Here is a 12577-nt window from a genome sequence, read left to right as displayed (position 1 = left end):
ATTGTTTGGTTAATGCAAAATCACCATAGGGCCAGCTTATTGGGCAAGCAAAGATTTGGGAGAGGTATGCATGGTCAAAAAGTCGAAGAGTTAAAGATTTGGGGAAACATTTGAGTGTTTTCATAGTGCGCGGCGCACACACCAAAGAGCGCGGCGCACTCATGGTGCGCGACGCACACAGGACCCGCCCACTGTGTAAACATAACACTGGCGCGGCGCATACCCGGCGCGCGGCGCACAGAGCTGGAACAGAAAATCTCTGCCTCTGCCCTATAAAAACTCGAATTCCTTGCTCCAAATAAATTTGTAAAGCTGTGAAACACTTTGGACAGTGTTGGTGCGGTTGGATAAGGAGAGTGTAGTGCATTTTGTTGAGTTTATCAATGAAAGCAAAATCGCCACTGAGGACCGTGGATGGAACTGCTGCTGTACAGTGTCTTTTGAGGCTGTGAATGTTTGTAAAGTTATAAAACTTGATATAGGCAGCAGTTCTGACTGTGGCATTTTGAAGCTATGGTAGAACATTTGGCTTCCATCTTTGGTACTGAAAAAGATAGAGTAAATTGCCCATTCTACTTTAAAATTGGGGCTTGCAGGCATGGAAACCGTTATTCCCGAGTGCACACAAGGCCTAGCATCAGCCCTACTCTTCTTCTATCTAACATGTATCAGAGGCCAGATATCATTACACCAGGGGTTGATCTTCAGGGTCATGCTCTGGATCCTCGAAGGGTCCAGGAACATTTTGAGGATTTCTATGAAGACTTATCTCAAGAGCTTGAAGGCGAAATTGGGCAAGGTGACAAAGAGACAAAAGAGGTGAAAAGAGAAAGATCAGCTTTGAATCTTGGCTGAGGCTTCCTTGGCTCAACATGGCACCCCATAGAGGACCTCCAGCCCAAATTTCAAAAAATTTGGGACAATTTTGTGTTTTTGGAAATTTTTGTGCAAAAAACAGGGTTTTTCTCCCTGTGCGTCGCGCAAGGCGCGCGGTGCTAAAATTATAGAGCTCCAAATGAGGAATGGCTTGCAGTTTTGGATTCATCATGGAAAATCATGACTACAAGTGTCCGGGCAAGAAGTTTTGGGAAGGTATGAAGCTCCAAAAGGTCCAAAAACACTCAAAAATGGCCTTTCTGCCACTTTTTTGACACACAAAAAGCAGTCTTGGGAGAATGAAGATTTAGAGGGGCAAATGAGCACCAAATTCAGAAATTCTAGTGGGGTTAGAAAGTAGACAGGCCAAGCTTTCCAACAAGCCCAATTGGGCTCATTTTGGACACCTGAAGGTGCCCCAAAATAGTACCCAAAGTAGCGCGACGCACAGAGAAAAGCGCGCGACGCACAAAGGAAATTTTGCCCAGTTTGCTTCCGTTTCGCGAAATTTCGGGTCGCGATTTCTCCAAGTGGGCCCGCTCATCTACACTTTGGTTTTTTGGCACCAAAAGCGGCATTTAAAGAGTTTTTTCTCCAGATTGGCTTCTATCCAAGTGGCGAAGGAAGGCAAACGGTCACCCAAAGCCAAATGTCATGTTTGTGGCGCTGCACCTGTAGCTGATGGTTGGCTCTCCATTTCCATTTCACAATGATTCGAGTAACTCCCCACTCCTTGGGAATTCTATCTCTTCATGGCACATTATATATATTGTATGCATTTTATTTGCAAAGGGTTGGCTGGCTTGTAACTTCTGGGAGACTGTGGGAAAGAAACTCTGTTTCTGCACTGTGTATTTTTGACAGAGAATTAATGAAAGGCAGCGGCTCTGTTTCATGAGATTCTTGTGGTCGTGAGTGTAGAAAATGTGTTCTTATGTTCCATATGTATCTTGTTATGTTTCATATTTCATTTCATGCTTCATTTCAGTGAAATTTTCTAAGTGAGATTAGGTAGAATTCAATTTATATTGCTCTGCCTGTGGGAAAATTTCATGTGCAGTGTCATTCTTCTGTTGAAAAGGATTCATGCGACCATGCCCTTTTCACTCTCTTCAGCAATCTTTCCATTCCGCGTCACCTTAAGCCGAAATTGCTGCACTTTCTGCCTACCTTGCCTCACGGAATAATCTGTGCCTTCATATTCGATTCTCTGTTCTTTGCTGAGCGCCAGCCCCATATACATCCCAGAAGCTCGGCCACTTCATAAAATTGTTTCCCGAATCCATATTCACTTACTAGCCTAAGGTCAATGTTTCATTGTAAGTCATCTCAGACTGTTTTTGATTATCTATTCACTGAGCGTGACTCAGAGAGAGCCCTCTCCTGTTCTGGTAGGGCTAGCTACCAGACTGAGCGTGGTTTGTGGTTACCCTAATTTTTGCCTTCCTTCAGCATAAGGCAGATTTAGGTGCTAACACACTGATGTTGAGAGTTTCATTCATTTGAGTCTAAAAGTAACAGATGTACATAAAAAGAGGCAAACAATAGTGAATTCGACATATACCCTAAGAAGTCATTCCAATTATGAAGGATTTACATATTTCACTTCTTCTTTTATGTCAGTTGCCTACTCTATCATAATTAAATCTCCTCCACCTTGTATTTTTATAAAAGCCCAATCTCTTTTGCAACTGTTAGGCCCCTATTGTTACAGGGAAAAGTGTCTATTTAGAACTGCTCTATCCCACTAAGGTGTGACAGCTGCCTTAGAAACAAACAGAGAAAAAACTACTTTTGTATTTCTTTTATGAACTATAGATAGAGAGGAATAGAAAGAACCAACCTGTGTCTTGCGCTAATCCTTTGATCCAATCCCTCTCTTCTTTGACAGTCTCCAGCTACCTACTCCCTTACTTGCCCAGCTTCACAAAGTACCTGTAAGATCACAGAAGAAGAACACTATACAAAGACATGGATCTATATTCATAAACAACTTAGGATCAGATTTAAGTTAACCATACAAATGTGACAAACATCAATGATACAAAAGCATGGAGGAAAAACTCAAACAGTTTTTATTGATAAACAAGAAAAGATCCAGGAGGAGTTACAACCGGTGGTTCCTGACCTAGCATCAACCTCCCAGCAAAGAAGCCCCTCTTCACCTCCAACAAAGCATAGATCACCCAATACTCTGATGTTTGTCTCAAAAACCAACAACAATTCCTTACAATATGCAAAATTCCAGCCTCCGGATCTCTGAGATGAGGGATCCATATATAGATATGTGTAAGGAGGATGAGTCAGCTTGTGATTTGATTAGTGTCTTCTCTCTGTCAGTTCTTGCTTCCACTTGGAGACTGAAGGCCTCTTACTCATCCTTGGTCGAATTCAGTGAGGCAAGTGTCACAGGAGAAGATTCTGGAAGTTTCCATTGTCTCTCCACCTCGCGGAATGACACTGCCATTTGTCATTTCTCGCCCATCACACCCCACAGAAGGGACTTTTGAAATGCAACGCACCCTCACAGTGTATTTAGGTGCAATGCAACGCACCTAGCCAGTGGAGCAGCTGAAATGATCCTGTTTTGACTTATTCTGAGCAGTTTCTGGTGGAGAACTTCTGGGAGAAGCTGTAATCTGTTGAACTTGTTCCTTTAGGGGTTAGAACAACACTTTTAGGGACTTAGGAGCCCTTGGTTTATGGACATTTCATGCTTGGAGTTGTAAGGCACAAAAATGTCTATAACACCTATACTACTAGTGTAACCCCTTATTGTTATTAGTATAACCCACTTATTATATTGATGTACCCATGTAGTGCCCATATTGTTACTATTGTGCCCCATAGAAGCCCACTATTGTTATTATTGTGCCCTTACATTATTATTGTTATGTCGGCTCTGATTATGTTATGACCCCTTAGACTCCTATATATAGAAAGGAGGTCTTTTCATTTGTATCATCCAAGAATTGCTCATTTATGTAATGTAAAGGAGGTTGCCCCCTCGAAGAGGCTGAATTCTAAGGCGTTGATCTATCTTTTCTATATATTCTTGAGTTGGTTTCATAACAACAACTTACTAAAGATGCCAAAGTGGGTAATTGGTTCCAATTTGAATACTATGTTGAGATCAGATTGCATGGAGCAGAGTTTGCCCCTTGTAGACTTTCCACATTTGTACCTATGAGATTATTTTCTTTGTTGTTATTTTCCTATATGTGATGTTGTTATTTCATATATTTCAATACCATGTTGATCTATTGAATGAAGTAATTACATCATACTGCATAGATCTCATAGTTTGTTGGCTTGTTTTATTTGATACTGTAGGTTCTAATTTTAACAATCAGAGTTGGAATTGGAACTTCCATGCTAAAGAAGTAGTGAAGTGTGTGAAGGATTCCAGGTCGACCCCACTTCGTCATCTATTTACTTTAAGGAAACGCATTTTGTTCCTTGTCTCTTTGTTGTTTTAGGTTAGACACCGAGCTAATGGAGATACTTTTGTCCACAACCATAAATTCTGTATAAAAAATTGGTGACCATACTGGGGAACATAGTATTCCCTTGGTGGTTTCCTTGTCCATTGTGTTTTATTACCTCCTTGATAGACCTTTGTTGTATAATCCAACTAAGAACAAACCTAGGAAGTGATTTCATTGAGCCTTTTTTACAAATTTTGTGCTGAAATTCTCTTTTTGAGGCCCAACACGCCCACTGTGCATCTGACAGAACATTTCACCTCACCCATGTCCACTCTATACCAGCGTTGCAATGCACCAATGCCTCTTCTGCACTAACATTGGTCCTTGTTGTTGCACAAATTTTTCCTTGGTTCTTGAGCATCTCTTTGGTTAGCCTACTTCCAGTTGAACTTCCTTGAGTCTTGCGTGTCTTGTGGTCTCTCTAAAGCCTCCATTTGGTTTGCATTTGTGTTGTTTTCCTTTGGTAAGGATTGGTTTTGATTTGTCTTTGTTCTTATCATTTGATCACTTGCAAATTGATTTCGTTTGATTGTTGATCACTTAGATGAATTGTTGTTTTAGTCTTGATTCTGAAAAGTGTAAAATTGAATCAGTATTTGAACATTAGCATCTTAGTTTTCCTCATTTTCAAAAGTTAAGTGTTGTGAAAAGAAAAAATCTTTCATTTGCATCTACGGTTTTGTTTGTGAAATTAAAATTCCCTAGTGTGAAATTGCATATTTTTGCTAAAAAAATTCCCCTAAATTGTGTACGAGTGTTAATCGCCTTTGAGTGACATCTCTTTTGATTTTTGGAATTTTAACCCAATTTTAGTTTGAGTCCTCTATTCATGAAATATCATATTACATTTGATTTCATTGGAATCCTCCTTTGTTTGTTTTGAATAATTCTCTTGCATAGATCACATTTGCATAGTTACAATTCTCATTTTCACAATAGGAAAGGAAATTGTGCATAGATTACATTTTCATAGTTTTCAAGGGAATCATGCATAGATTACATTGCATGGTTTGGCATATTTTAATGCTTTGAATTGAATTGGAATAGTGAAATTGAAAGATCTAGTTAGGAAGCTCTTATTGGCTACATATTTAATTGTTGCATCATCGTTTTCATCTCTTGACTACACTATATAACTTTCATTGAAAATGAAAATAAATATTTTCATCATATTAGTTGCATCATAGGTGTGTTCAGGTGACATCAAATTTCTGAGCCTTGAAACTGAAATCTAATTCAAGATAAACTCTAAAATTCATCTCAATTAACCTAAGGAGAATTTTAAACTTCACGACACACATAAAGGTCTAGGCTAGAGACGTGTTTTGGAATCATTAAATATAGGAGTTGTCTTTGTTTGCCAACGTTGCATATCAGGGGTGATATCTTGTTCAACCTAGGTAAGTGTACAGGATTGTTCTCCATGTACGTTTGGGTATATCGGACGATGCTCCACGCATGAAAAGCGTAATGCTGTTTTAATCAATCTTAATTGACTCAGACTACAACATCAATTGTCAACCCAGGGTAGGTCTTGTTGTTTCAATGGAGTTCACACTATCTGTGCCGATACACTCCAGCCAAGAATAAGAAAATGCAGAAAACTATAAAGGATGTCGCTGATCTAAATTGTTGAATCAAACCATGCATGTAGACATAAAAACACTCTACAGAATTAAATCACAACTCGTAGCTATCAAAATAAAGGTGCGCCACACATGAACTAACATCTACTCTAGCTGGTTACTACCATTTTGTTGATTAACTCAGTGTAACAAAATAATATAAATAGAAACATCAACAAATGTAATCCATGATTTGTACAACAACAACGAGAAACCATAAATCAATTAACTAAACTAGAATGTACACTACCTATATCATTGTAATCCCTTCCAAAGAGGACAGCCCTTCCTTCTCAGCAGGGCACAGGAAGAACACAAAAGTGATTAACGAATCAGTTGAAGAATAGTAACAACATCACCCTCCTAATCGATATTAATTTAAATTCAGAATTACAGAAGCATAGTAACAATACTCTGTTAAGGAACCAGCTCAAGAAAAGATAGAAAAGATAGAAAAGATAGATCAACGCCTTAGAATTCAGCCTCTTCGAGGGGGCAACCTCCTTTACATTACATAAATGAACAATTCTTGGATGATACAAATGACAAAACCTCCTTTCTATATATAGGAGTCTAAGGAGTCATAATATAACCCAGCCGACCTAACAATAATAATATAAAGCCACAAAAATAACAATAGAGGGATTCTATGGGGCACAGTAATAACAATATGGGGGCAATAGGGGCACAACAATATTAATAAGGGGTATAACTACAATAGTAATGGGGTAATCCCTAGTATTATAGGGACCCAACATACTCTTCTATATGTCATGTCCTTGTACATGAAAAATCAAGTCTTTTATAGTTATTACAACTTGAAATTAGAAACAGACTAGTCATGAGAATTTCACGATTCTCAAGCTCATAAAAAATAAAAGCAGTTACAACATATTGCTAAATACAAATATACATCAGTTATGATTGCAACTGCTTGAGTCTTGTTGCTTCAAAAATAAACAATCCCTATTGCCGATAGATGTTATGTGGAATAACACCCACATTTCCCAGCTTTGGCGCAACAACATCGAGCGAATGGTGGTTCGGGATGATGCAACACAACTGGCAACAACACTGTTAGTGTGACGACGGATCAGTGCGAGGTGTAACAACATGCAATGTGTAGCAACAACCTGTAACAACATCCAATGTGTAACAACAATCTATAACAACATCTAATGTGTAGCAGCAACCTGTAACAACAGTCAGGGTGTAACAACGAACTGTTCTACCCTTTCCTACAGTTAATTCTTACTTCCTGTCTGCTTCATAGCTTCGTTCTCGCGAGCGATCACCGGAAAAGAAGAACTTCCAAAAATAATTCTTCAATTCTCTCCTAGTTATCCACAAAAAGGAATAAAGGCTCGTATTATTCAGTAAAATACAAAAAAGTAACATGACAGTAGAATAGGTTAAAAAGGTAAGAAAATAGGGAATTTGGTCATATAAAGTCATAGGCCTGGAGGACAGAAATGTCAAAACAAGGGAAAGAATGTGCAGAAAATAGGTAAAAAATCACACCCAACATCTCCCCCAACTGAAGCAACTACATGTCCCCATGCCGAATCTCAATTCCTTCTATTATGCTCCTGATGCAAATATGTGAAATTGTAGGCACCAGCAGTATCATCGCCCAGAGCTCTGAATCTTTTATTGGAAATTAAATCACGCGGCCAAAATTCCTCTTCGAAATCACATAAATGATAATCAAGCTGATTCTCCTCCAATGGCAACCATATCAAAGGGAATTTGAACCTAGGGACAATCCAGAATGCCCCCAGTGTCAGCACAATCTGAGCATATTTCAACACTCGTGTAACAACAACCACAAAGTTTTGTACTCAAAGGGGTCCCTTTCCTATAACTCCATGCTACAGGCCTCAATGCACTTGAGACATTCGGTTAGCACTTGGCTCCTCATATTTACAAATAGGTTGAGGCAGATCCTCACGATTCTTATTCTATAGACCTTCGATTGATGTCTGATTTCCGAAATACTCAGGAATGACCTAAACTCTCACTAGAGTTCGTAAGCCATTCCTGGTTCAGCCTTGACCCAAATTGTTGTTCTTTCTTCATTGGTTTCTGCTGCTTTCTTGGCCAGTTTCCACTTAATCTTATTCCTCATAAATGAAAGGAAGGACCACAAATGCAAGTCTCCCATGTAGGAGAGGACACCCACCACCATTTTCGTTCTCACGTATTCACACATAATATTGTGTAAGAACAGCTCGCACAACAAACTCTGGTTAATGGCCTGCATGCTAGCAGGTTAAGAGCAAGGTCACGGAGTTTGGTCTTATCAAATGTCATTTCTGAGGCCTACCGATGCAACTGATACAACTGTTCATCCTTCTTCTTTATAACTTCCTTGTGCCTCTGTGCCTCCTCTTCTCTTTCCCATTCTTCTTTCAACTATTTTTCTCTTAGGGAATCCATCATTATTTTATGCATTTTGAGTGGAACCACTCCATCTTGTAGATAGAGTGCCAACTGCTTCCACTTTTGCAACTCTGGTAACAACAACAATCTTTCAGACTACCACCCTGCATCAAGACCTGACGTCCTTCCGCATGCACTATCAATTGAGGGTGTAGTAGCCTCCTGAGGGTGAAACTCTCCCACCTTGGTTGTTGGTTCTTGTGTAACAACAACTTGTTTTGTTACAATTTCTTTATCTTCTTGGTCAGCTTCCATTTTCACTCCTGGTTCTTGTGTGGCAGCAGTGTTATCCACAGATTTTTGTACATTTTATTCCCCGAACCAGCTTCGGTCTTTTCTGCCTTGTGTAGAAGCAGCGTTGAACGTAGGCTCATGGATATTATCTTTATCTTCCTCCTCTTGGCTAATTTCCTCCTCCACTACTGGTTCTGATGAAACAATAGTGTCAACCAAGGGCTCCTGTGTATCCGTTACCTTATCACTTCCTCTGGATTGTGTTTTCTTGGTTGCTGGTTCTTGTGTAACAACAACGTAATAGGTTCTTGTGTAACAACTTCCCCGATTTCAGTTTGAGTCCCCCTCGAGGTAGTGTCTGCTACACAAACTTTGAATCTTGCTGCTACCAACTTCTCAGCATAGGCTACGCACAGAATGCCCAGGACTTCTCCCCTTCTAACCCTGTCCATAGCCTCTGCCAAAGTATCTAGCCCTGGGGCTCTTGGATTTTCCTTTCCTTCTGCTAGCTGTTCCCTAAATTATTTAACTTATTTCTCTAAAATTTCATTTTTTGATAGAAGGGATTGGGTTTTGCTCTTACCAGGTGAAGGATGTTTTTATGGCTGAGCTTGCTCCTCATCCTTATGTTCTGTTGCCTCTTTGTTCTTTCTTGATGTGGACGGGGGCTCTGGGTGCCAGCTAACCCTTATCCTTTGCTTCAGCCTCCTATCGCCAATTGGTTTATCAACCAGCCTCTTGCTGACCCTTACTGTCTAGGAATGTGGTTGCTCCTTTGTCACCTCTGGAGCTTCCTCATACGTCTTTGTCTGCCTTCTGTGGGTGGTCCTGGGCCTTTTCTGCATGAATTCTTCCCGATTTTTCCCCTGTCGACTCAAAGCGTCCAACATAATGAGTTTAATAAGACCATCATTGGTAACACACGTTTCTGGATGTGTAAACGTTTTCATAGCTGCGGCCATGTGCCTAATGTTGCCTAGCAAGAAATAAGGAAGGTTGATCAGTTGCTGATGCCGGAGGTGGTTTGGCAATGGAAAATGATCCCTCACAATTAATGTAGTTGATGAGGTAGAGGGTGATGTAGGAGCATCAAGGGTATTTTTTTATTTGTAAATATGTTAGAAAAGGGGGTGTGACAACTTTTAATATTTTGTTTAATTTGTTATTTTAAATAAAATAGGAGAGTGAGGATTTTGCAAATATCCTTTTATTAATTAAAAGGATATGAGAGAATTTGGGTAGTTAGGGATATAAAGGGATAAGATTCTAGATAATAGGATTTGTTGAGATATTTTAGTGATATTGAGATATTAAGGGGATTGAGCATTAAATTAGATCATTTTTAAAATTGTATAAATTCATTAAGCCTCAAAGGCATGGGGAGGAGATTGTGAGTTGTAGAGAGTGTGAGATTGGGAATAGAAAGCAGGGGTTTCTGCTTGGGAGCCTTCGGGCAATTTGCAAAGGGCCACCGAACTAGAATATCGGGCCAACAAAAGTTTGTAAGTCATTGTTTTGTTTCAGATTATACATACATTGGTTGATTGATTGAGAAACTGTTTATTTGATTTCTGAAGTTCATGGCATTGTTGAATTAATGAAGAAATGATCAATGGGCTTGAATTTACATTGATTTTGTGTGGTAACCGCCATGTATAATCATTGAGTGTAAAATGGCATTAAATCTCTGCGTAAAGGATGTATTGTAAGGCATTGAGTCTGTAGCTTGGTGTGGAACTCTGTATGTAAAAACTCTGTTCTGTCAGGGTCGTTGGTTATTGAGAAAAACTTGTGTAATTCAGTGACATCAATAATGGATGGATTTCACTGTTGCATAATGTGTTAAATGAACTGTAAACCATCGAAGGGTTGTAGCATTGCTTTGGCGCAGATTTGAATAGTCGATGTTTAATGGTGTTAAAAAAAACCAATGCAAAACTGTCTGCCTGTCAATTGCGCTGAATTGGGTATGAACAAATTGTGAATCACTATTATTAATGTGTTGGTCTTCTGTCCAAGAATAAAGGTTGACATGATATATGACCACGTTATTGAAGCTGTTTTCAGGAGAACTTAAAATTGCATCGGTTCTGTATTAAAATACATAGTTGTTGACTGCGCCAGTGGTATTGAGTGACATCGTTTGTATAAGTCGACATTGAGAGCAGGAATATAAAACTGTGTTTCGGCTTGTAAAATCAATGGAACTTGACATACATAGTCTTGTTTTGTAATGCGACTGTGTGAGATGGAGGTTGCTGGAGTATTAATTCATATATGAGTTAAAATGACGTTCTAAAAAAAACTAAGTGCAGAATCGATATCTCTTAATCGAATTTCCATTTGAATGATTTTACTGTATGACAAAGGCGCAGGTTCGAAATCCATTCGATGGCAATGTTTGAAATCTGGTTCAGAATTCGTCCCCTCTGTGGTGTTTGAAACTGTGTGGAAGCTGGTAGTTAAAGCCCAAAAGTTTTGAAACAGTTTGTTTACCAATCGATTGAAGGTATGTTCTTTGCGTAATTGTTACAAATTGGAACAGAATTGTGTTACTTTTCCAAGTCTACATGCAGTGTCAGGGAGGATCGATGGTAGGTTGTATAAATCAGAAGCGCTGGTATTGAGACAACCAGTCAGATGTTGAAAGCGGCAGTCAGTGAATGTGAACACGGCGCTGTTACTTTGGGTTTGGTTTGATTAAAATGTAAATGGTGTCAGAAGCCTGTGGATTCGATAGTGTATTGATGCATTGAGTTTTAAATGTTGTCAGTGTTGAATTGAAACGGTATTAATACAACCCGAGTGTAATGTGTTAAGCTTTGAACACATTCAGAAGTTGTAGTTTTATGAACTGATACATCTGCCAGATCGTTGAAGTTGAACACAATATGTATCCATTGTTGGATGGACAGGTATGAATGTTGGAATTGATCAAATTCTAAGTTTTTATATGAATTGTCATTTTCCTAAAATGGGTAAAGTGCGCTTATATAATTGGAACTTGATTTTGTATTAAGTTCAAAAGCGGAATCTTGTTATGAGGCTTGGTGTATTGAAGATAGAATGTTAAGAATTAAACATGGGAAGAGAATTGGAGAGGCATAAGCGCATGGACTAGAATTATGATTGAAATTTATATTTGAACTCACATTATCATTGGGTTTGCTTGAAGGATTCAAAGCATGAATTTGCCAGACATTGAGGGTTTGATTTGTCAAAAAGCTGAGATGCATGTTTATGATCACAGAGATTAAAGATTCTGGGTATTGCAGGCTAACCCTGCATAAATTTTTTGGTATCAGAGCTTGGCTCTGTTGAAATTGAAGAATGTTTGTTTTTGTCTCTGAATGAATGCAAGAAGGTTTTGTTGAAGAACTGAAATGTATGATGAATGATTGAAAGGAATATCAGATTTCTAAATCTGATATGCAATCTACACAAGTGAACAGGATTGCAGAAACAAAGGGAGGACAAGATCATGTAAGGTCTTAAAGGTGAGATGATTTCCTGATTTGAAATTTATGAATTGAAGTTTATGGTTGCAGAGAAGATGATGGCAGTGAACCTGACATTCAGCTAAAGGCTGAATAGAGAGGACAATTATAGTGTCCTGAAGAAGAAGGTGAGTTGAAGAGATAGCCTAGAGAGTGAGCAGAGGAGAGTGCTCAAGAGGTTCCAGAGCTTGGTGAGGTAAGCGGTGGCAGTAGAAGAGATTGCTGTTGCAGAGGCTAGTGCAACTCATGATGAGTGAGAAACTCATAGAGAAGATGATCATGGAGGATCAGAGAAGAGGTTCAGAGGAATGCCATAGAGGTGATATGACTGCAGAAGTCCGAGAAAGAGAGATTGCAATAATGAAGGTACAATTGCAGGTACTAGAGGAATGGCTGCAAGAGCAGGAAAATCAGA

General features: G+C 39.2%; 1 protein-coding gene across 1 annotated transcript; it reads left to right on the top strand.

The window, feature by feature from the left end:
• The first annotated feature begins 513 nt into the window (after positions 1 to 513).
• On the top strand, positions 514 to 7310 carry LOC149212878 (Zinc finger C-x8-C-x5-C-x3-H type family protein). Its single transcript, XM_089388856.1, has 3 exons — positions 514 to 670; positions 2961 to 2992; positions 7263 to 7310. Exons 1-3 carry the CDS (start codon positions 514 to 516, stop codon positions 7308 to 7310), a joined length of 237 nt encoding a protein of 78 aa, XP_089244982.1.
• Positions 7311 to 12577: the final 5267 nt, after the last annotated feature.

The sequence above is a fragment of the Pinus tabuliformis genome, chromosome 1_1, assembly GCF_031772625.1.
Source record: "Pinus tabuliformis cultivar Carrire ecotype Pingquan chromosome 1_1, CPIR1, whole genome shotgun sequence".
Classification (NCBI taxonomy): domain Eukaryota; kingdom Viridiplantae; phylum Streptophyta; class Pinopsida; order Pinales; family Pinaceae; genus Pinus; species Pinus tabuliformis.
The sequence above is the reverse complement of the archived record's forward strand: the minus strand, read 5'-3'. Positions and strand labels throughout refer to the sequence as shown.

Coding starts and splice junctions, on each gene's coding strand:
- LOC149212878 (XM_089388856.1), top strand. CDS start 514: ATGGTAGAACATTTGGCTTCCATCTTTGGTACTGAAAAAGATAGAGTA. Junction 671..2,960: donor TCTTCTATCTAACATGTATC/AGAGGCCAGATA, acceptor TTTTTATTGATA/AACAAGAAAAGATCCAGGAG. Junction 2,993..7,262: donor TCCAGGAGGAGTTACAACCG/GTGGTTCCTGAC, acceptor TCTGCTTCATAG/CTTCGTTCTCGCGAGCGATC.